General features: G+C 42.9%; 1 protein-coding gene across 2 annotated transcripts in view; it reads left to right on the forward strand.

Moving 5' to 3' along the window:
• Nucleotides 1-2,822, forward strand: part of PLAC1 (placenta enriched 1) — an 81,592-nt gene extending 78,770 nt beyond the window's left edge. For both annotated transcript variants that reach the window (XM_069464078.1, XM_069464079.1), the window contains one exon: nt 1,921-2,822. In XM_069464078.1, coding sequence (XP_069320179.1) covers nt 1,979-2,617 — 639 coding nt within the window. In that variant the 5' untranslated portion in view covers nt 1,921-1,978 and the 3' untranslated portion in view covers nt 2,618-2,822. The remainder of the gene's footprint in view (nt 1-1,920) is intronic.
• Nucleotides 2,823-21,046: the final 18,224 nt, after the last annotated feature.

A 21,046-nucleotide genomic window follows, 5' to 3' on the forward strand; every position in this document is an offset into this window, starting at 1 on the left:
CTACTTAAAGAGGAGGTTTTCATTCAGGGCAAGCAGGCCGAGGCTGTGAGATGATGTTAAGGAAGGAAAGAAGGAGAGAGAGGAAGGAGAACAGGAAGGAGAGAGAGCAAGCCACTCCTAAAGCATGCTTAGGACAAGGTGGTCTTCCTAAGACCAAGACAATAGTGCAGTAGCGATGGGGTGATTATCCCAGCAAATATCATGCATCATTCTGGAACCAGTGGTTTGTTTACTTAACTGTTGAGTCATCCAGGACCAGCTCACATCAGAATTTACTTGTCTGTGTTGTTGTTTTTTTATTTTGTTTGTTTTGGGTTTTAAGGGGATAGAGGTTTTTTTGTTTGTTTGTTGCTCCTGCTTTTATTTTTGCTTTGTGAAAAACAAAAATAGTGGCCTTAGGAGAGACATTTCAGAATGAACAAAAAGGAAGGAAGAAGCCCAACCCACCCCTTAGTCTTCTTTTTTACACCCCAACACTCCTGAGAGAATGAGAGGTCATTAATGAGAGAGTGAGAGATAGGGAGACCTATCTGTGCCAATTAGAAACAAAACATTTTATCCAGGCCAGCACACTTTTCTAGTGGGATTCTATGCCATGGTTTCCATTAAAGTATGCAGCAAATTCATCAATATCAAAGGAAGAGAAAGAGCTGCATTTTTTTTTTTTTTGCAACTGGGGAAAGGGGGAGGAAAGAAATAGCTTTGAATGCTTTTTGGCCTAGTGCTATACACATAGTAGGCATTCAATAAATATTAGTCAAAGAATGAATGAATTTATGCAGGTGTTACTTATCTCAGCAGGAAACAAAAGTGAATCTCAACTCTCACACATGAACATTTTCTTCCAAATTTTAGCCACTTTACTATTTGATTTATGTCATTTTTCACTTTTAAAACCAAGCTGAGTTGGACATTTGGTGATGTTGCTCTTGCTTCTTTCTCCATTTGTCACCTCCTTCTGGCAGCATGTTCTAGATACTTATTCTTAGCATTGCTTTTTCCTCTTCACTGCTCTGCCCACCATTCTTTAAGAGGCAATAAGACTGGGAAGTGGCCACAGAGCTTCCTATTGAGAAAGGAAAGCAATAAAAAGCTTGTGAAAGTAGAAAGAGAATATAAAGCAAAGGTTTTAGGAGATATCTTGTCAATCAACGTGTAAAGAGCAAACCTAATAGTCCCTTTCATTGTACAGGACTTTTAAGTAGTTTTCATGTATAATATGCATTGAAAAATGTAAAATTAAAAACCAGCAAGTTTTTATGTTTCTGCAATTTAAGTATTTTACAAGATCTCTCGATAAATATATCAGGCAATCTATTGGTCATAATGACTTACAGTGCTACTACTGGAGTATTACAAGGATCAAATAAAGCATTCATTTGATCACTGTAAGCAAGCAACTTGGCAAAATCTCAATATTTGGTTGTTAGGAGCAAAGCATAATTCCTTGTTGGGTTTTTATTTAATTAAATTTGTTGCTAATAAAGAAAAAAGGTAATAAGGAGAGGTTCAATAGTATGATCTATGTGAGGATACTGGGGCCCTTAAAGAAGGAAGTGTTGCCATTGAACTGTATCTTCTGTCTCCTTATTACATAATTGACACAAAAACTGTTGTGTTTTGGTTTTGTCATGGAGTTACACACAAAGGGGTGCCACTCCTGATCAGTATTGACTGTCATTCTGTATATGAGGGATATGTGTTTTATATCAGAACAGCATGGTAAGGTTGCTTAAAGTAGCCCTTGTAATCATCCCTAAACATGAGTTCCAACAATGGCATTATAATTCAGTTCTCTCTCACACAAATGTTTTGTTTTCTTAATGCTTTAGAAACAGCTTTTTGCTTTAGAAAAAGATCATGTTTGAACTTTTGATAGAAAATAAGATGGTTTGCCTCTTGTGTTTTTGTGTGCTCTAGAAATCCTCACTGGACGGCTTCCTGTTTCCTGTGGTTTGTTACCTGATTGGCTGCAGGGATGAAAGTTTTCGAGCTGATAGTAGGGATGGTCCTCCTCACCTCTGTGTTTTCCGTCTGTTCTGGACAAAATCCAATGACTGTGCTGTGCTCCATAGACTGGTTCATGGTCACAGTACACCCCCTCATGTTGAACAACGATGTATATGTACACTTTCATGAGTTGCACATGGGCCTGGGTTGCCCTGCCAACCATGTCCAGCCACATGTCTACCAGTTCACTTACCGTGTTACCGAGTGTGGCATCAGGGCTAAGGTTGTCTCCCAGGATATGGTTATCTATAGCACTGAGATGCACTATGCCTCTAAGGGCACGTCATCCAAGTATGTGATCCCAGTGTCATGCGTTGCCCCTCAAAAGTCCCCATGGCTCACCATGCCCTGCTCCATGAGAGTAGCCAGCATGAGTGGGACCCCAGCCCAGAATGATGAGACATGCTACGAGGTGTTCAGCTTGGCACCACCCGGCCAAAGGCCCAACTGCGATTGTCCACCTTGTGTCTTCAATGAAGGAGCATATCCCCAGGCTCCCCATCAACAAGCAGAGGCACAAGAGGCCCGTTCTATGCAGCCATCTTACTTTGTTGATATTTCTGAGGATTGGTGTCTTCACTCGGATGATCTGATTGGTCCTATGTGATCCCCAGGTTTGGGGTTTCCTGAAGATGCTGTTTCTAGAGTTAGTAATGTGGTATTTACAAATTATCAGACAAATAAGTGCTCTTGTGGCCCTTTTATGAGTGCTTTTGAGAAAGGGCAACCCATGGCAACTTCATGAATACATGTTTTTTATATTTTTGTATCATTTTCTAAAGAAAAAAAATAAAATTCTGATGGCATAAAAATATCAGTTGGGTAGTTTTATTTAATAAACACACATATAGTTTTTACTGTGGGCCAGGCACTGTTCTAAATGGTTTGCAAACATTAGTGCCTGGTTGCTTCTCTCTAAGATGATTTCTCTCCCCTTTAAGACTCTCCAAGAAAGCCTTCCCCAACTGAATCTCTCCATCTGTATGCCCATTTCACTTAGTACTTAACTACATAATTTCTTAATTTAACCTACAACTGTATCACTTTTCATCCATGGAAAGCATAAGTTGCACTAGTGATTTATAAAACACCAATGGTTCTACGAAGCGTTCAAGTCACATCCCACCAGCTAGATGGTATGCTCCTGGGGTCAAGAGCTCCATCTTATACTTTAGTCACAGACTCATAGTACTTTGAAAGTTTTTTCCCTCAGCATACATGATCAGAAAATTGTCACCAAAGTTTTGCTATCCATAGCTTTCTCAAAGGCTTGGAAGGGTGAGAATAAGTGAATTGCTCAACAGATATTTATTGCAGAGTGCAACTAGATGCCAGGCACTGCTCTAGGCACAGAGGCTATGGCAGTGAATAGAAAGGGACTCAGAGAAATTGAGGTGACACAGCTAATAAGCATATAAATAAGTAAGCAAAGATAAATTCAGATAGCAACAGGCTGGGTGCAGTGGCTCACGCCTGTAACCCAGCACTCTGGGAGGCCAGTGCGGGAGGATTGCTCAAGGTTAGAAGTTTGACACCAGCCTGAGCAAGAGCAAGACCCTGTCTCTACAAAAAATAGAAAAATTAGCCAGGTGTGGTGGCACATGCCTGTAGTCCCAGCTACTTGGGAGGCTGAGGCAGGAGGATCACTTGAGCCCAGGAGTTTGAGGTTGCAGTGAGCTATGATGATGCCACTGCACTCTAGCCTGGGCAACAGAGGAAGACCCTATTTCAAAAAAAAAAGATTCAGATAGCAACAAATGCTATGGAGAACTTAAAACAAAGTGATATGAGGGAAACTGGAGAAGTGGCCAGAGTAGTTAGGGAAGGCCTCTCAGGACTTGTCATTTGAACTGAGTCTTAAATGCAAAGGAGCCATTCCTGTGATGATCTGGGGAAAAACACATTCCAGATAGTAGAAGCATCTCATTTAATCCTCACTACATCCTATAAGAAAAATACTCTTCTCATACCTATTTTACAAGAAACTGAAGCACAGAGTGATTAAGAAACTTGGCCAAGGCCACATACCTATTAAGAAGTAAACGATTTCAAAACATCATGTTGTATACCATAAACACATACAATTTTCATTCGTCATTAAAAAGAAATTAATTTGTTTTTTAAAAATAAGCAATGTTAGTACAATGTTTGCACATTTAATAAAGGCAAAGTATACTTCAGTGGATGAAATTCAGTCATGATAGTTAAAGAAACACAGCTGTTTATTTTAAAATCCCCTGCCCCTTCTTGAGGAACACTAGGTAATAATCCCTGAAAACAGCATATTCATGCAACAGATATTTACTGAGCTTGTCCTATGTGCCAGGCATTATGTTAGATGCTGGTGATGCAATGGGGATCAAGATTGACACAGTCCAATTGAGGTGAGGGGACAAGTAAAGAAGCCTACAGAGCTAGAGCTATAAGAGCCTAATCCAACCCAGAGAATGGGCCTGTGCAAAGACATGAGAGGTCATCAGAGAAAGTGCAAGTGGTCTATTCCAGTGCAATGGAGGCGGGGGTAGTGGTGGTGGTGATGGTGGTGAGCAGGTGAACAGTGGGGCTAGAGCAGTGGGTCTTGAGACTATGTACAAGAGAGGTAGCATGTCCCTCCCCCATCCTGTATTCAGAAGCTTGCAGATTATTCAACACCAAAACACATACAAGCAACTTAGAAAACAATCAATACTAAACACATTAGACCTGGGCTACTATGTGCAAGTTGACCATTTTACAACTGCAAGGGACAGTATTCACAGAGACGCCCCCTGAGTTGTGTAATGCATCAGGCTTAGAAGAGACTCAAGACCTCCATGGTAATAAAAGGAGTTATCATGTGCCAGACACATTGTATGCATGATCTCATTTAATCCTCACAACAGCTCTGCAAGGTGAAAATGATTTTCCCTGTTTTATAGATGAGGAAACTAAGGCTCAGAGAAATGGAGGTTGTACAGTTAGTAAATGACATCACTGGGACTCAAATACAGGTTTGTCTAGCTCTAAAGTCCACTTTCCCCTCTATACTCAACACTTCCTCTCAGAGAAGAGAGTCTTCTGTATGGATTGGAAGATCCAGGAAGGTTTCTTGGTAGAGTGAGGTCTTAGGTCTTAGAAGACCTCACTCTTAGAAGACAAGGAGGACTTGGCTAAGCAGAGAAGAGGAAGAAGAGCATTCTTTGTGTTCCTAAGTCCTGGTACAGGGCAGATAAGTGCACTGTGTTGAAGGGAGTCCACTTAGGGAGTTACTGCTCTAACCTAAGTGAGATGAGAAGAGCAGATGGGGAAAGGAGTTGAAGAGTAGGAAGAGAAAATAAGAACCATTTTAAGTGAAGAACAACAGGACTTCGTTCATTTTAGCCTACAGGAAATAATTAAATGCCTATGTAAGCCCCATTCATAATTCAGAGATAAATTGAGTATTGCAGGCAAAACTGGAGCATGGAAAGCTTCAGGCCCTAGAGCAGAGAACACAGGCTTCGTGGAGGACATAACTTAAGCTAAGCTCTGATCTGACTGGATGTGTGCGAAAAAAGAAGAGGCTGGCTTAAGAAGATATCACCATTTACAGCCCTAGAAGCTCAGAAGACATGGTAAGCCCTGAATTTGAGTAAGGAAATTGGGATGAGGGTAGAGGATATGGAAGAAGATGAGTCTAGATTGAACATGTTGAGTTTGAGATGGTAGTGGTATATAAGTGGATATGTCCAGGAATCAGCTTCAGAAATGGAGCTGGGGCTCAAGAAAGGGGTAATTACTTGGATATAAAGCCATGGGGGAATCACATGAGTTTAGGCAACTAGGACCACAGAATCAGAATTCTCTAACAATCAATTCTCAAGGCATCATTAAGAAAAGGGCAGGAGAAGAACAGTCATCAAAGGAGACAGAAGAGAAGTGATCAGAGAGATGGAAGGAGAAGTATGACTCCTGAAATTCTAGTCAGGAGACCTGGGTGGGCCATAGTCACCAGTGCCACAGATAAGCCAAGAGGGAGTACTCCTGGGCTTCACGGAAGTGAGGGCCTTTGAACCAGCCCTTAAGTGAGAAGCAGAATTTCATCAGGTGAAGATGGGAGGGAAGGGCATTCTAGGCAAAGGGAAGAGCAAGAACAAAGACACAAAGAAACATTATGGTCAAGAACCATATTTTGCATGAGTTAATGTCTCAGGATAAATAGGCATAATTTTTTCAACATTCAATAGTAATCTGCACTCGTTGGCTTGGACATATCATTACTCGGTGAAAGTGCACTTCAACCATTTCAGGTGCGTATTTGACCTTCTCAACTCGTTTATATACTTCTTAAGCCTGGGGGAGCCTGTCTCCTATTTGTTTGTTTGTTTTGTTTTTTTCTTACATTACTTGGTGAACATGCCCAGTAGGTAGGTACTCAATCCAGTTGACTGACTGACTGGTACTGAGAAAGTGCCTGGGAGTCCCTAAGCAAAGGAAACATTCTAAAGATGGGAAGATGACAATACCTTAAGGGAAAACTGCATTTTGAATTGACTATTTGTCTTTTGAAATACCACTCCAGAAGAATATTTTCCTCCTTCATTATGGTAAAGTTTATTTAATTTTTGAGATGACATGATTTATAAAAGTCCATCATACAGTGTAATCATATTTGTGATGATAACAAGAAATGCTTTGTTGCCATTAAGAGAAATGAGCATTTTCACCTTTCAATCTCTGGGAAAGCCAAAAATGTCTGAAACCATTTGTTATGATAATTGCTTGTCAAATATTTAAAATTTAGAGGCATAATGAGATTTTTCACCCATAAAAGGAGACTCAGAGTAATGCTCAAATTTTTATTCTTGTAGCCTGAAATTAGCAAACCAGATTCTTTTTAAAACTTTGTAAGGTATATGTAAATGTTAAGGGCAAACAATTCTTTTAGCCTTAATTTTAACCTATAGCCCATTTTGGAGATGTATATAAATACCCCTATCCCTCCCTTCCTCCCTCAATAATGAAAGCCTGGTCAAGCGTTAAACACAGTACTTCTCTCTCTCTCTCTCTCTCTCTCTCTCTCACACACACACACCCACACGCACACCATGTTTATAAGAAATACATTATCAAGGGACAAGTGTTTATTGTAAAGAGAAAGTTGACTTTCACAAAAACATCCTTTAATTCTAATTAGTGTTAATCCCTATGATGGATCTCTACAATATCCTGTTTAAATTGTAATTATAGTTGTTTATTCCCAAAAAGAGAGAGAGACCTTCAGCCTTGTGATTTTTCTACAACTTTTTTCAGAAGAAAATAAATGAGGTCAGATTTCAGCTTACAAACTCATTTTGGTTATACAATTACAAGACCTTCTCTATTGGTTATCTGTTGCTGAAGAACAAGTTACTCCAAAAAAACAAGCCTTTATTGTCTCACAGGTTCTGTGGGTCAGGAGTCTGGGCATGACTTAGCTGGGTGCCTCAGGCTCAGGGTCTCTCCTGAGGAGCAGTCAAACTGTCAGCTGTGGCTCTGGCTATAGTCATCTCAAGTCTTAACTGGAGTTGGAAAATCCACTTCCAGCTCACTTAAGTGGCTGATGGCAGGAGATCTCAGTTCCTCTTGGTGGCCTTCTCCATATGCTGTCCAAGTGTCCTCATGACATGGCAACTGATGAAGAAAGAGAAGGCAAGGGGAAGAAGATGGGGATGACAGAGAGCCCAAGTCGGAAGCCACAGGCTCTTTGTAACCCAATCTCGGAAGTGACATCCCATCGCTTCTGCCATATTCTACTTGTTAGAAGAATCTCTAGGTCCAGCCCACACACGAAGGGAGGAGATTACACAAGGGTGGCAATACCAGGAGGCAGGGATCACTGGGGACCATCATAGAGGCTGCCGACCAAGCCTTGAATCTGATCATACTGGCAAACTCCACAAATACATTCTTTCAATTTGTTTCTACAATTAATGGCAAGACACAGACTGGATGGAAAAAGACATGCTTTGTCACTGCTGTACCTTTGCCTCAGTCAGTTGTATTTTCCTTCTTCGGTGAAAACAAGTTACAGCACTGACTTACTGATGAAAATCATTTCATAGAAAGCTTCTACCTAATCTGTCCTAATTATTTATTTATTTAGAGACAGGATCTCATTTCGTCGCCCGGGCTAGATAGAGCACAGTGGTGCAAGCACAGTTTACTGCAACCTTGAACACCTGGGCTCAAGCCATCCTCCTGCCTCAGCCTCCCAAGTAGCTGGGACTACAGGCGTGTGCCACCACACCTGGCTAATTTTTTTTCTTTTTTTTTAACTTTTTATGGAGACAGGGTCTCGCTGTGTTGCCCAGGCTGGCCTCCAACTTCTGGCCTCAAATGATCCTCCTGCCTCAGCCTCCCAAAGTACTGGGATTACAGGTATGAACCACTGCTTCTATTTATTTTTATAACAGGATATTGATGAAGACATTTAAAGCCAAAGAAGAGTGTAAAATGTAAACCAAATAATATCAATGAGGAGACTGGGTAGAGGCTCTCATGTTGTTTCTAATGTTCCCCATATTAGTGATAATATGAACTCTTCCAACAATCCCCTAAATAATGGAATTCAGATCAGGCCAACAATCCTCTAATGTAGTTAAGAGTGGGGTGGGGAGGTGGGGGATCCAGGTCATTGACACATATATGTGTGTCTGTATATACGACTATGTGTGTATATGTATGTATACATATTATGTGCATATATATATATATACATGCCATTATTTACCAGCACCTAAGGACACAAAGCAGGGGGCTCACTTTGTTTTTATCCAATTCACAACCATGTGGTTTGGCCATTGGTGAAGTTGGTGTGACTTACCTGAAGGGTAATGCATGAAATCAAAGTAAAACACAGAATTATGAAACACCAGTAGCTGAGGGGGGCTAAATTGGCCTGGGCAGGTGGTGGGATTGCAGGAGGGTACATAAACAGGTTTCCGGAAGGGAAGTGACAGACTTGCCCTTTGCTACGTGGCTTTGTCAGCATTCATTTGTAGATGTTCTCTGACAGGCAAGGGGAAATTGATCTGAGTCAGAAAAGTAAATGCTAATACCAGTTTTCAAACATAAAGGAACATGAAAGAATCCCTGCCAGCTCTCTAGAAACATACATACGAAGGCACTTACATTCTACATTTACTAGGAGGAACAGTTAAATTGCCCACGTTATTTTCAATGTTGTTTTAACTTTGTCACACACATCCTATTATATAAACACTATACTAATGTAAATTATTCACCATTTAAAGTTACTTTTTTTTTACTTTTAGCCAAATACCTATTTCTTTTTATCAAGAATTCTTTCAAGCTCTGTCTACAACTTAAACACATACACATCTTTAAAAGAAAAGCTAATTTTCCAAGTAATGCCCACAGAATATTTATTCTATTTTTAAAGCTGCATTTACATGACAAAGCACTAAACGAAAACTTAGTATGGGGAGAGAAGGGACAAGTCCTAAAGCAACTGTGAGGCTGGTTTCTTCGGGATTAGAGACATTCCAGCCTTCCCCACTGCCAAGGGTGGGTCAGGTTGGGAACAAATTGACCCAAAAGTCAGCCTCGATGTCATTCCTACACCAACTCCCTGTAATAATTTATAGTCTGCAATCAAAATAAAATAATCTCTTCAAAAATCTTGCTTTTTTACGGTTAATACTACAAATTAATTCTCATTTTCAGTTCATATTTCACCAGCTTAATTTTTGATCCACTAAGGTAGAGAAATCACACTCTTTCTGATGACAGTCAGATGTACCTAAGCTCTAAATATATTGTGATATCTGGGTTACAGCAAGTACAAGTAATATCTAAGTTGTCCAAGTTACTTTCAATGTTGTTTTAACTTCATGAAAATATTTAATGACAATTTTTTTTAAACTGCCCATGAAAAAGAACATTCTCCCGTTTGAAGCTCTGCCACCACCAATAAAATGGTTAGCCTCGGTCCAGAAGGTGCAGACTGTATTTTTATTCCTCTATTTCATCAAATCAGCACATGATGGTAAGTTTCTGGATTCCTTCAGTTAATTATTTCTTGCTGGATATTTACTGGTATTTTAAAACACACTTTTTATAAGTAATTTAACAAGAAATTGATTAACTTTAAAGGTCAATTAAAATCAAGTCCTAGTGAAGACTTTTGGTGTGTGCACATATCTGCAGGCATGTATGAGAGGGAGGGAGAGAGCAGGGAGAGAGGGAGAGAGCAGGGAGAGAGGGAGAGAGCAGGGAGAGAGGCAGAGAATAGTTAGGGGAGGAGAGTCTAATACATCTCCTGATACATAGCAGGCATACAATAAGTAGCATTTTTCCACTCTTTCTCTTCCCAAATAAGAAAATTCAAGCCAGGTGCAGTATTTGAGGTGTGTAATCCCAGCACTTTGGAAGGCCGAGGTGGAAGGATCACTCAAGGCCAGGAATTCAAGACCAGTCTGGGCAACATATCAAGACCCCCATCTCTACATAAAATAGAAAAATTAGCCAGGCGTGGTGGCATGCACCTGTAGTCCCAGCTACTCGGGAGGCTGAGGCAGGAGGATTTCTTGAGCCTGGGAGTTCGAGGTTGCAGTGAACTATGATGATGCCACTATACTCTAGCCCAGGCAACAGAGCAAAATCCTGTCTCAAGAAAAAGAAAAAAGAAAGAAAGGAGAAGAAAAAGAAAATTCACTACAGTGTGCCATGGAGAATGAGATGTTCTGATTATTCAGATAGTCCTAGGTTTACCATAGTTCATACTTCATAGGGTTACCATATAAGCCAAGTGAATCTGCTGAAAACATTATTTTCATTACATTATGCCTCCACCAAGGCTCCATACCATCCGGCAACTAAAGTCAAAACTCCTCTGCCCACTTTCAGGCCCCCCATAATCTATCTTAACCTACTTGTACAGCCCAGTCTCCAACTAATTCCCAACAGAAAGGCTCTGTCTAGCTGGCTCTATCTCTTTTCAGTTCTTCTCTACCTCTGAGCCTCTGAAAATACTATTTCCTCCATTCCACCTAAATCTCACCTCTGGCTTGAAACTTAAAAGTATAAAATGATGGTGAGAATTTTTCAGAAGAGAGTTTATAGTTCTGAGCAACTAATTTAAAAGTAAATTAATTCCATATTATTGCAGGAAATGTGTTCCAAATATCAGTCCCAGACCGACTTCTGTGAAGCTAACATGTTGGATCTGTTTTAAACAACCTTCAGTCGGCACCAAGGGCACTGAAGGGCACCTAAGCCAACTGTTGAGGATGAAGTCCCACTCTGGCCACCACACATACAAGACAATGGATGTTAACCATTATCTTTACCACCAACACATCTTGTTCTCACTCCCTCCATTTCCTCTTTTCCCTTCTCAGGTATGCATTCACTTCACAAATATTTGTAGAACACCAACTGATACAAGTTATTATGCAAAGTGCTGAGAAAGTACCTATAGACATGTCCCTACCCTCTAGGACAGTGGTCCCCAACCTCTTTGGCACCAGGGACCATTTTCATGGAAGACAATTTTTCCATGGCCTGGGGGCAGGGGATGGTTTTGGGATAATTCAAGCACATTACATTTATTGTACACTTTTTTATTATTATTACATTGTAATATATAATGAAATAATTATGCAACTCACCACTGGTTGGGGGCCCCTATCTAGGAGCTCACTGTCTGCTAGGAAGTCTCAGAACAATGAACTTCATTAAAGCACTGTAACAGGATAGGACAGTAAGTTAATTCCAACTCTGAGGCCATCTGAGAAGGCTTCAAGGAGGAGGTGGCATTTGAGCTGGGCTTTGAAGGATGAGGAAATGGGAAGAATAGACATTTCCGGCAAGGAAGCATGAAGAAGGTGTGGCTGGAGGGGAAGGGGTGCAACCAGAGGAGCAGATTGGAGCCAGGTGGAAAGGGCCTTGAATGCCTCATTCAGGAGTTAAGGTTTTAAGTCGTGATTTTTGTGCCAACAATTAATATGATCAAAATTGTGTTTTCCCAGCAGAACTCGGGGACCACTGGGAGAAGGGCAAAACTCAGCTGAGAGATCAGTGGGGGAACCTAAGAAGATCACCTTCATGACCTTCTGGTGGCACATTGAAATTTGAATTTGAGGACAGATAGTAGGAATGGAGGAGGGGAAGGACTGGGTTTTCCTTTTCTTCTTTCATCTTCTTTCTCTCTCTCTTTTGCCCTGGCCCTTGCTCTCCACCTCACTCTTGTTTTCACTCTTCTCTGCCTATGGCCTAGGCATTCCTGGGGACTCTGGGCTGAATAAGCAGTTGAGCCCTGGGTTTAGGGCAAATGCTAAAGTTAAAAACGAGGTCCGTGTCTCCATTTCCTTTTTCATTCCAAAGGATGGGGCTTACTCTTGTCATTAACTACTACAAAATCCCACCCAATTGTAAACCCAAGAATTATTTTAAGAGACAGGAGGTAAAAGAAATGACATTGTCCATCAGTCCTAGAAACTCTACTTATTGTCTTATTTTTAAAAATGTGAACAGTGATGTTAAGGGGACAAGAATGAGAACTGTGGGTGAGTTCTGGAGAGTACAGTGGGAACATCTTTCATGGAGATATTTCAGTTGTTACATGGACTTTCCTTCCTTCTCTATTTCAACAAAGTACTTCATGCTTTGGTAAACACATAGCTGCATATTGGTTTTAAACAAAGATAGCATCTCTTAGCACTCTTCAATTTCCTGTTCCCTCCTCTTCCTTCTACCCAGCAAGATATTATTTGCCCCCAGGAGCTATTTTCCTCTACATAGTGAGATCCTGAAAGTGACGTCACTCAGACTTGGCCGAGCTCGGTGCTTTTTATAGGACCTCCTTGGTGCTGGTCATTTTTGATTTGTGATTTTTGTGTGGGTTTTTTCAATTTTTTTATATAAATGGAGCAATCAACTATCCAAATGCACTTCAGCCTCCCTGAACAAAATTGCATTTGCCATGGTAACATTGGTTTATATTGGGGTTCCTTTTCTTTTCTCTTTTTCATAATTAGGTGAGGCTCAAGGAGGATGCTAGAAGTGTAAGGTTAGAAACTGGTGACAATAATTTTTATGGTGAGAGTAAGTGACCAAATCTAGCCTAGGACTACACTTGAAGTCCCATTCTGGCCACCACACATACAAGAGATGGGTTTCCGTCTCCATGCCCCTGTCATTACATTTTGCTGTGTCCTTTCATGCTCTGTGCAAAGGACAGCAAGTCGTGCCTACTTACAGGTCACACTGTAGCGCCCATATGGTAAAAAAAGAGAGACTGAGGCTGTCCTACACCCCTTCATCGTGGCCCTCCTTGGCACAAAGTTCCAATCATTTCTGTCATGAGACAGTCTTTGATTTAATGGGCAAAAATCCAGGAGTAATTAAGACAATAATAGTACACATCCAACAAGAAAAACATGCCTTGTTTAAAGAAGAAATCCCAGCAGCATTGAAGGCAGTGATTCTGCATCTTTGAGGAGGGAAAAGATCTCGAAATCAAAAGCAACAGCCATCAGTGACTTATTAAGCTCCTCTTTGGCAGAAAGGAAAAATTTACTAATTTATTCTGCTTTTTTTCCTGGTGAGACCATGGGGGTGGGAGAAGTTAAGACTTGAAAATTTCTCCCTAAGTTCTAAATGTTGCAAAAATCTATTTTTTATCATAACTAATTTCATAAAATAAAACAAAAATTATCAAATGGCACTCACTATCTTTTTTGCTTAATCTGGTAGTAGGATAAACAGTATTATATAGTTGCAACTCCCTACTAGCCTTTTCTTGAACCCTGAAAAAAAGCCTTTACAAATAACACAGCAGAAGCTTCATAACGCAATTCCAGTTGTTTTCTTTCTGTTAAATCTGTAATTCTATCCTGATTTTATCTCTCTGAAGACTTCTGGATATTTACAACATAAGGAAAATCTTGTTTCCCTGACTCAAGACCTTCACAGAAATCATAATCATAAACAGCATTTCAATTTAAAATAAAAATGGTAAGTTCTAGAAATTTTCTTTATAATTTACAAAAAGAAGTTTGAAATAAACTGGATTCCCTATTATCTATTTCCAAAGATTCATTCACAATTGTTTTTCAGAAAACACTTTCCAAAAATTATGCCAAATACCTTGTTATGCATACTTCCTTGCCGAATATCTCCACTCTAGAGCTAATTTGTTTTTCTCGGCTGCGTCTTCAGATCCTTCAACGCTGTTGCTAAAGTCTCCTCCCTTGGCTGACTATAATTGTTCCTTATCAAGGTAATTTCTGAACGTTTCAGTAAGAAAATAGAAAGGAAAATATGTGCTATTTTCCTGAAAATACCTTATGTGAAACAATATTTCAGAAGTGACAAAAAGCAATACATGGTGTGCATTTTGCTTCGGGTTCCTAGTTGCCCAGAGAGAAGTTGCCTAACTACCAGTTGGAGGCGTCCCTAACACCCCAGTTAGTGAGCCGTGTCCCGTTTCTAAGCCCCGGGTGAGTTTTTCGGCACTCCTTAGGGGGCAATTTATGTCCCTCGAGTTTTGTCAAGTTGGGAAGGGCCTACTAAACGAGAAGCCATTTGCAGAATCAGGGTTTGCTTCAAAGGTCCAAAGAAAATCCTTGAGACATCATAGTTGAAAAATATTTGAAGATTGTTCACTTGAGTAAATACTTAAGCCTGCCCTCCCTCACTTTTTCCGGCCTGTAGCCATATTACTCACTCTCAAAGAATTCATCAATATTCAACTGGCTCTCTAATTTGCTGATGTAGCAAAAGGAGTTTAATAAAGAAAGCTGTTGCAATTTTTCTTTAGAGAACATGCCACAAACTCAACTTTTATCTTAAATCGCTGGAATCTTCGGCCCCTCTACTAATTTAGGTAGGGAAATGAATGCTTACATGCAGCAATCCAAGCAAATTTATCCACGAAGCCGAGCCTTAAAATTCCAGGAAAGCCTTTCACCCCAAGGACACCAGAACTTTATAAATGATCTATCCAAGGATTTAGAAGCTTGTTCAGTCACGTCTGACAGCCCGGCAAACTTTCAGCCCACGAAGGGTTCTGAAGATGTTAACAGGAAAATTGTAGTTTAGTATAATAATAAGAGGTTTTAGCGCCCACCGAAACCGGACAAGTATCAGCAGTTTTAAAACCTTTCCTGAAAAGAAAATTTTGGTCTGTACAATCTTTTTGGTTAACTTTTCAAAACAGCTTTGCAGACCCTGGAAGACTCTACGGTCCACTTCCCGCTCCCCCCTCCCCGCAAAAAAAAAGCGGAAGACTCCAGCGAAAGGCCATGCAACCTTGCAATGCCTTGCGTCTTCGAGATCGCTCTTGCAAAGAAATTTAAGATTTTACACCAGCTCTACAGAAATATCACAATTAAATGCATGCCAGAGTTAAGTAGCTCAAGCAAGAAACTCAAGCGCAGAGCATGTTGGAAGCTGTGGGGGTTTTTTTGTATACTGATTTTGTGTGCGTGCGTGTGTTGCTATTTTCTTTCGGCACCTGATTTTTTTTCCCCCCAGCGCCCGCATGCGCTTTCTGGCTGCCCCGCGCGCGGTCTTCAGGCCGCGACAACCACGGCCTGCCCAGGGAGTGCGGGGGACGCGGGCCGCGGCAGCAGCTGCAGGCGCGCGGCTCGGCTCCTCGCGGCTGGCGGGTTTCTTTGCTTGTCCGCAGGCGCAGCCGAGCCCACCGAATCTGAGTCGGGCCGGGGGTCGCTGAGAGCCATGGGGAAGTGTCCCCCAAAACCGCCCCGGAGCGAGCACGCTCTGCAGCCCTGCAGCGCTACCCGCCCAGCTGCCCACCTGCCCCAAGGTTCCCGTGGCCCTTGCCTGCCTGCGTCTGGCGCCCAACGTTGTGGCCACCGCAGGCCAACGCTACCCATTGCTCTTCCCGCCCAGATCCCGCTGGGTTTGAGCCCTATTTGCTGACAGATTTGTCCCACCCGGGACAAGGAAAGAGAAGGAAGCCGCGTTCATTTTCTTTGACAGTGTCCAAGCGCTACTTTATAAGGGATTTCTACCATAATTTTTATTATGGTATTTTGCAAATATTCAGCAAAGTTGAAAGAACAGTACAAGGAACTTCTGTTTATCCCCCATCAGGGTGCAACAACTGTTTAACATATTGCAGTACTTACTCTCTCTTTCTCTGTGTGTGTATGTTAGCTGCATCATTTGAAAATTGCGGACATCGTGACATTTCACTTCTGTACACCTCAGCTTGCATCTTCTAAGAATAAGGACCCCGTCCTGCTTGCCTCCAGTACCATCCTCATACCCACAAAATAGCATCATCCCTAATAGCATCTAGCATCCACAATAAAGGCTCATTTCTCTCCTGTTTCCTCACTTCAGTCTTAAAATCAGTTTCCCTCCTTGGACTGGACATATGTGTAAACTATTGTTCCCTCCCTCTGTGCAATGAATACCCCCAAAGGACGCATGGGGTTCGCCTTTTCCTCGGTGCTTCTCTGACAGCTTGACAAGGTGGCGAGGGCAGCGGAGTCCCGACAGATCGGCACTTAGACGCGTGGGGAGACGCGCTACATTCACGCGGTCTGCCTCCTCGACCCCGTTTCCTCTCCCTAAACATTTCAGGTACCCCTGGGAGCACAGCACTAGAGGCTTTGCTTGGCCACCTTACACTCTCCCCGCAGCTCAAAGGACACCACGAGGGGACTGGTGAGTGCGGGGTAGCGTCCGTCGGGGTGAGTCTCTGGCTGTGCGCTGCACTACCTTGTGCCCTTGGCTTTGCCATTTTGCGTTCTCTCCTTTTCCTCCTGGAATCCCAGCTATTTTACTCTGTATTGGCTACTCTGGGCGCCCAGTGTGTGCCCTTCTCGGCCCTTCCCGGCCGCTGGCCAAGGCGGTGGCGCCGAGAGCCCGCACACCCCACCCCCCGCCCCTTCCACACCGCGCGCGCTCTTCCCCTCCCCCCTTCCGCCCCCGGGCCGGCGAGAAGCGGGCGATCGGGGGGCGGGAGGCGGGGAGCGGGAGCACCGCGTGGCCACGCCCCCCGAGCCGGCTTTTTCTAGGGCCGCTGCGGGCGCCTCTCCACTGTCTGCCCGGCTCGCCTCCCCGGGTGCGCTCCGCTCTGGCCCTTGCTCGGCTCCACTCTGCCTCCACCACGCCGCTCTCCGAGCTTCGGCTGCAGCCGCCCTCCGCCCTGCGACCCCGGCCCCTGGCTCTCCGTCCCTGTTGCTCGGTGCCCGGCACCTCGCACCCTACGACCTCGCCATCTCCCAAGTCCCGGCCCTGCTGTCTGCCCTGGCCCCGCGCTCTCGCTGTCTGTCTGTCGGTCTGTCGATCGGTCTGTCTCGCTCTCCGCCTCCCCATTCCCTCCTTCCTCCCTCTGTCTCGCTCGCTCGCTCGCTCACTCCTTCGCTCTCCGATGCGGCGAAAACAGCCTCGCGGGAAAATCCCAGAAACCTTTGCAAAAAGCTTACAATGAAATTTAAGAAGTTCTTCGATTTCGGCGCCATTTTCGAGTGGAGCGAGAGGTGACATGCGATTTTTTTTAAAGGGACTTGTTGGCTGGCGTTTTTCCCGATTGTAATATTGGTTGCAGCAGACTGGAAAAAAAAAATCTGGTGATAATTCTGAAAAAGTTCTGTGTCGCTTTGGGGTTGTAAAGCACTTTTGGGGGCTAGGGTGGGGGCGAAACAGAACTTTAAAGTGTTTAGCAGATGAGTGCGGTCGGGAAATTTCTCAGGAAACGGGCTGAAAAAAGCTAACATGGAGGGGCGGGGAGAGAAAACTGAGTAAGGGGCAGTGACAGACTGTCAGCTTTGCTGGGGTCAGGAGCGACTGGTTTTGACAGAATGTAAATGGACTTTCCCTGATTCTTATTTGCAAGCAGTAAAATAGGTCTTGGAAAGAAATGTGTGATTAATTTTACATTGTCTCTCCGGAATTAAACCTTTCAAGGTTGTTTAGTTTTCCCTGTAGGAAACTTGACATTGGGAAAGTTTGGTTCGAATGCGCCCAGGGGAAGGCACATAGTGTATTTGGGGCGTGGGGGGCGAAAGCATCTGAAAAGACAAAACGTTGTAAAATATGAACAGAGGAAGAGGCGTATTCTTTGGCTCTTAAATCATTTGGCCAAACATTGCAGTTCAGAAGGGGGTGGAGCTATGGCAACTTGAAAGTATCGATTCTTTGTCTATTGTATCAGCTAATGACCAGCTCCAGAACTGACAAGATGCCTCTTTGTACCTCTTTTCGTAAGTACATTTTAGTCTAAGGGGAAATATGTAAATTAGGGAATCGAGGTGGCTTTTTAGGGATGTAAGTCGTTGTACTGTCACTGGGAGAGAAGGGGACAAGTGAAAGGGATAAGTGAAATGAATTTGATTCCAGTGAGTTTGCAGAGCAATCTGGAAGGGACCTTCGCCTTTTACACCGATGCTATTTCGAATGCACTTTTGTTTTTCCAAGTAGTCAACTAATGAAATGTTAAATTAGGGGTGACTTTTACATCTGATGTGATGGCTCACATATTTGTGTGGAACATAAAATAATTGGGAGAAAGTTGTGGAGTTTTAAAGTATAATTGTACACTTGCTAAACATGTTTTTTTTTCTTTTTAAGGGCAGCCAACGACATTTTTCTCCATTAATCCCAAAGGTCATTTTAAAAATTGTAATTAAAATAGCCAAAACAAAGTGGAATTTAAAGACACTTAATTGTCCCAATTGAGGGAGTGAAGTTATTATTATTAATGACTTTGTTTACCATGACATAAATAGTGTATTTGTTAACACTGGACCTTAGTCTGTGGTCTTAATGAATTTTGTACTTAGTTTCATTAAATACTCTGCACATTTTATTAACTAATAAATAAGATACTTAACATTCATTGTACTGGTTATGAAAAACCGACATAATTTTTAAATGAAACAAAACACTTAGAAGACTTGGATATTTTTTCTATTACTTGTACCAAAATGTATTTTAACTTTCAAAACTGTTACAGTTTTGTACTGGTTTTGTTGTTTTAACTTTCAACTTTATGATTGAGGGTTTCAGGGTAGTTTTTTTCATATGCTTAATTGAATATTTTGTTTAAATAAGAAGGGGGAAATGCATGTAACTTATTGCTAATATGTATCCATTTTAAAAAGGAAATGTGGTATCTAATGAGTTAATCATTAAGGAGTATGCACAGTGCCGGCCATTTCAGGACATGAAAGAGTTTCTGTGGAGCTGCTTGAAACAGAAAGGAGTGATTTGACATCAAGTGTTTAAACTTTGCGATTTATGTTTTGGTAGGTGACATTGATAGGTATAAATTATTTATAAATAAGTTTGAGTAGCCAGTTTAATATGTAAACATCCAGGTATTTGATCTACAGAAAGTTCCCTCTCATTCTTTGATGATCTTAAAAATAACTCAAAACAGAGTGTTTACTGTAAGAATGAAAACAGCCGTGAGTTAAAGAGGACATCTGATGCTGTATAGACGGATCTATATTTCACAGATAGATTGTACGTTAAAATCAGCTGAAGCTGCCAGAGAGGTTTTGGTTATTTCCTTTGAGTCATCTGCGTTTATTTCCGATAAATGAAAAGTTGTTTTTTTTTTTTTTTTTTTTTTTTTTGTAAATGGGGACAATGAATGAGACTTGTAACATGCAGCAGGAAGAAGTTTTACCAAGATTCAAAGCTGGCAAGAGTGATCCACATGTAGCCAAATTGCCTCAATTTATTTAATTTTATTAATTGTCTACTTTCAGAGGTAAGATTCTCTCCCACCACTCTGTTTTGCACCACTACACTTTTCCAAGATTCATCCTGGGGTGGGGGGGGGGAGGAATTGAGAACCACACCCTCCACTCCACCTGCAGATCCTTCAAATCAAATGGTGAAGTTACAAAAAGTACGTCAATTTGGAGGGAGGTGGCCTAGTCAATAAGTTTTGCTTATTTCTTGCCCTTGGGTGGGGCAGGATGGGGCTTCCTTCAGTGACCAAGTCTTTCTTCACCCGCAGGTACCCCAGAGCAATCCCCCTTCGTTGACTCCGAGGGGATGCAGCAGCAATTCATGTTTTGAAGTGCTCTAAATGATTCAAAACGTGAGGCGCTGCTATACCCCCTCGAGGGGAAGGTAGAAGGTGGGGCTGTGCCAGACGCCTGTTCCTGCTACCAGGCCCCCCCGCACCCTGCAAGGCCAGCTCTGGAGCAGGTAGGTGGGCGGGGGCTTTGGTCTCTCTTCTTGGTCGGTCCGTGCCCTTCCCCGCCCACGCGACAGGGCCATGGTTGGGGAAGGGTGGCCTTTCTCTGCGGGGCGGCGAGGTTGGGGGTGGAGCCGGGGGTGCTCGCAGGCTGTGTCATCCAGGGAGGGACGCGGTGCCCCACACTCAGCCGTGCCCTAGCAGCGGGAACAGTACTGCAGTGAGTGATCAGTGCTCTGGAGTATTGTTGCTGCTGCCAGGGTAAGTCTGGGACTCCCGGACGGGCCCACCCACCAGGTAAGTCCTGCGCCTGCAGCATCAGCCCGGGAGCAGCGAGACCCGAGACTCCATCAAACATTTACCGGTCTTTGAATATATGGCTGGGCCTAAAAGGTGCTTCATTTTAGCACCCCTTTTCCTGCCTAGGTGGAATTTAACTGACTGAAAAAAAAATCCCTTCCTGGTCACTTAGAATACCACCCACAGGACAGCAACAAAGAAGACCCATCTTCAGTCCCCAACAACGAAATGGGGTGGGAGGGATTGGAAAAGGAGTAAGGGGAGGTGGGAAGATTGACTGGCTGCAAGCAGTCCCCTCTCTGTGGTTACTGGTAAACGGGCTCATGTCCTGAGTGTGGAAAGGACTTTGGAGTTCAGGAAAGATTAACGAGCCCCTTCCCCACATCCACTCCTCCCTTCCCCCCAGCTGTGTTGGGGGAGCTTCATTGAGCTCTGGCACCCAAGCAGGACCGGGCGAGGCATGAGGCCTTGAAGGCCAGTGAAGCCACGGCGCTGACCTGCCTGACGCCTGCAGAGAGCACAGGGACCTGAGGGCTGGCTCCGGAATGAGGCTCTGCGTTTCTAGCTTCTTTTTGGCCCCCTCCC

The sequence above is a fragment of the Eulemur rufifrons genome, chromosome 30 (assembly GCF_041146395.1).
Source record: "Eulemur rufifrons isolate Redbay chromosome 30, OSU_ERuf_1, whole genome shotgun sequence".
Lineage (NCBI taxonomy): Eukaryota > Metazoa > Chordata > Mammalia > Primates > Lemuridae > Eulemur > Eulemur rufifrons.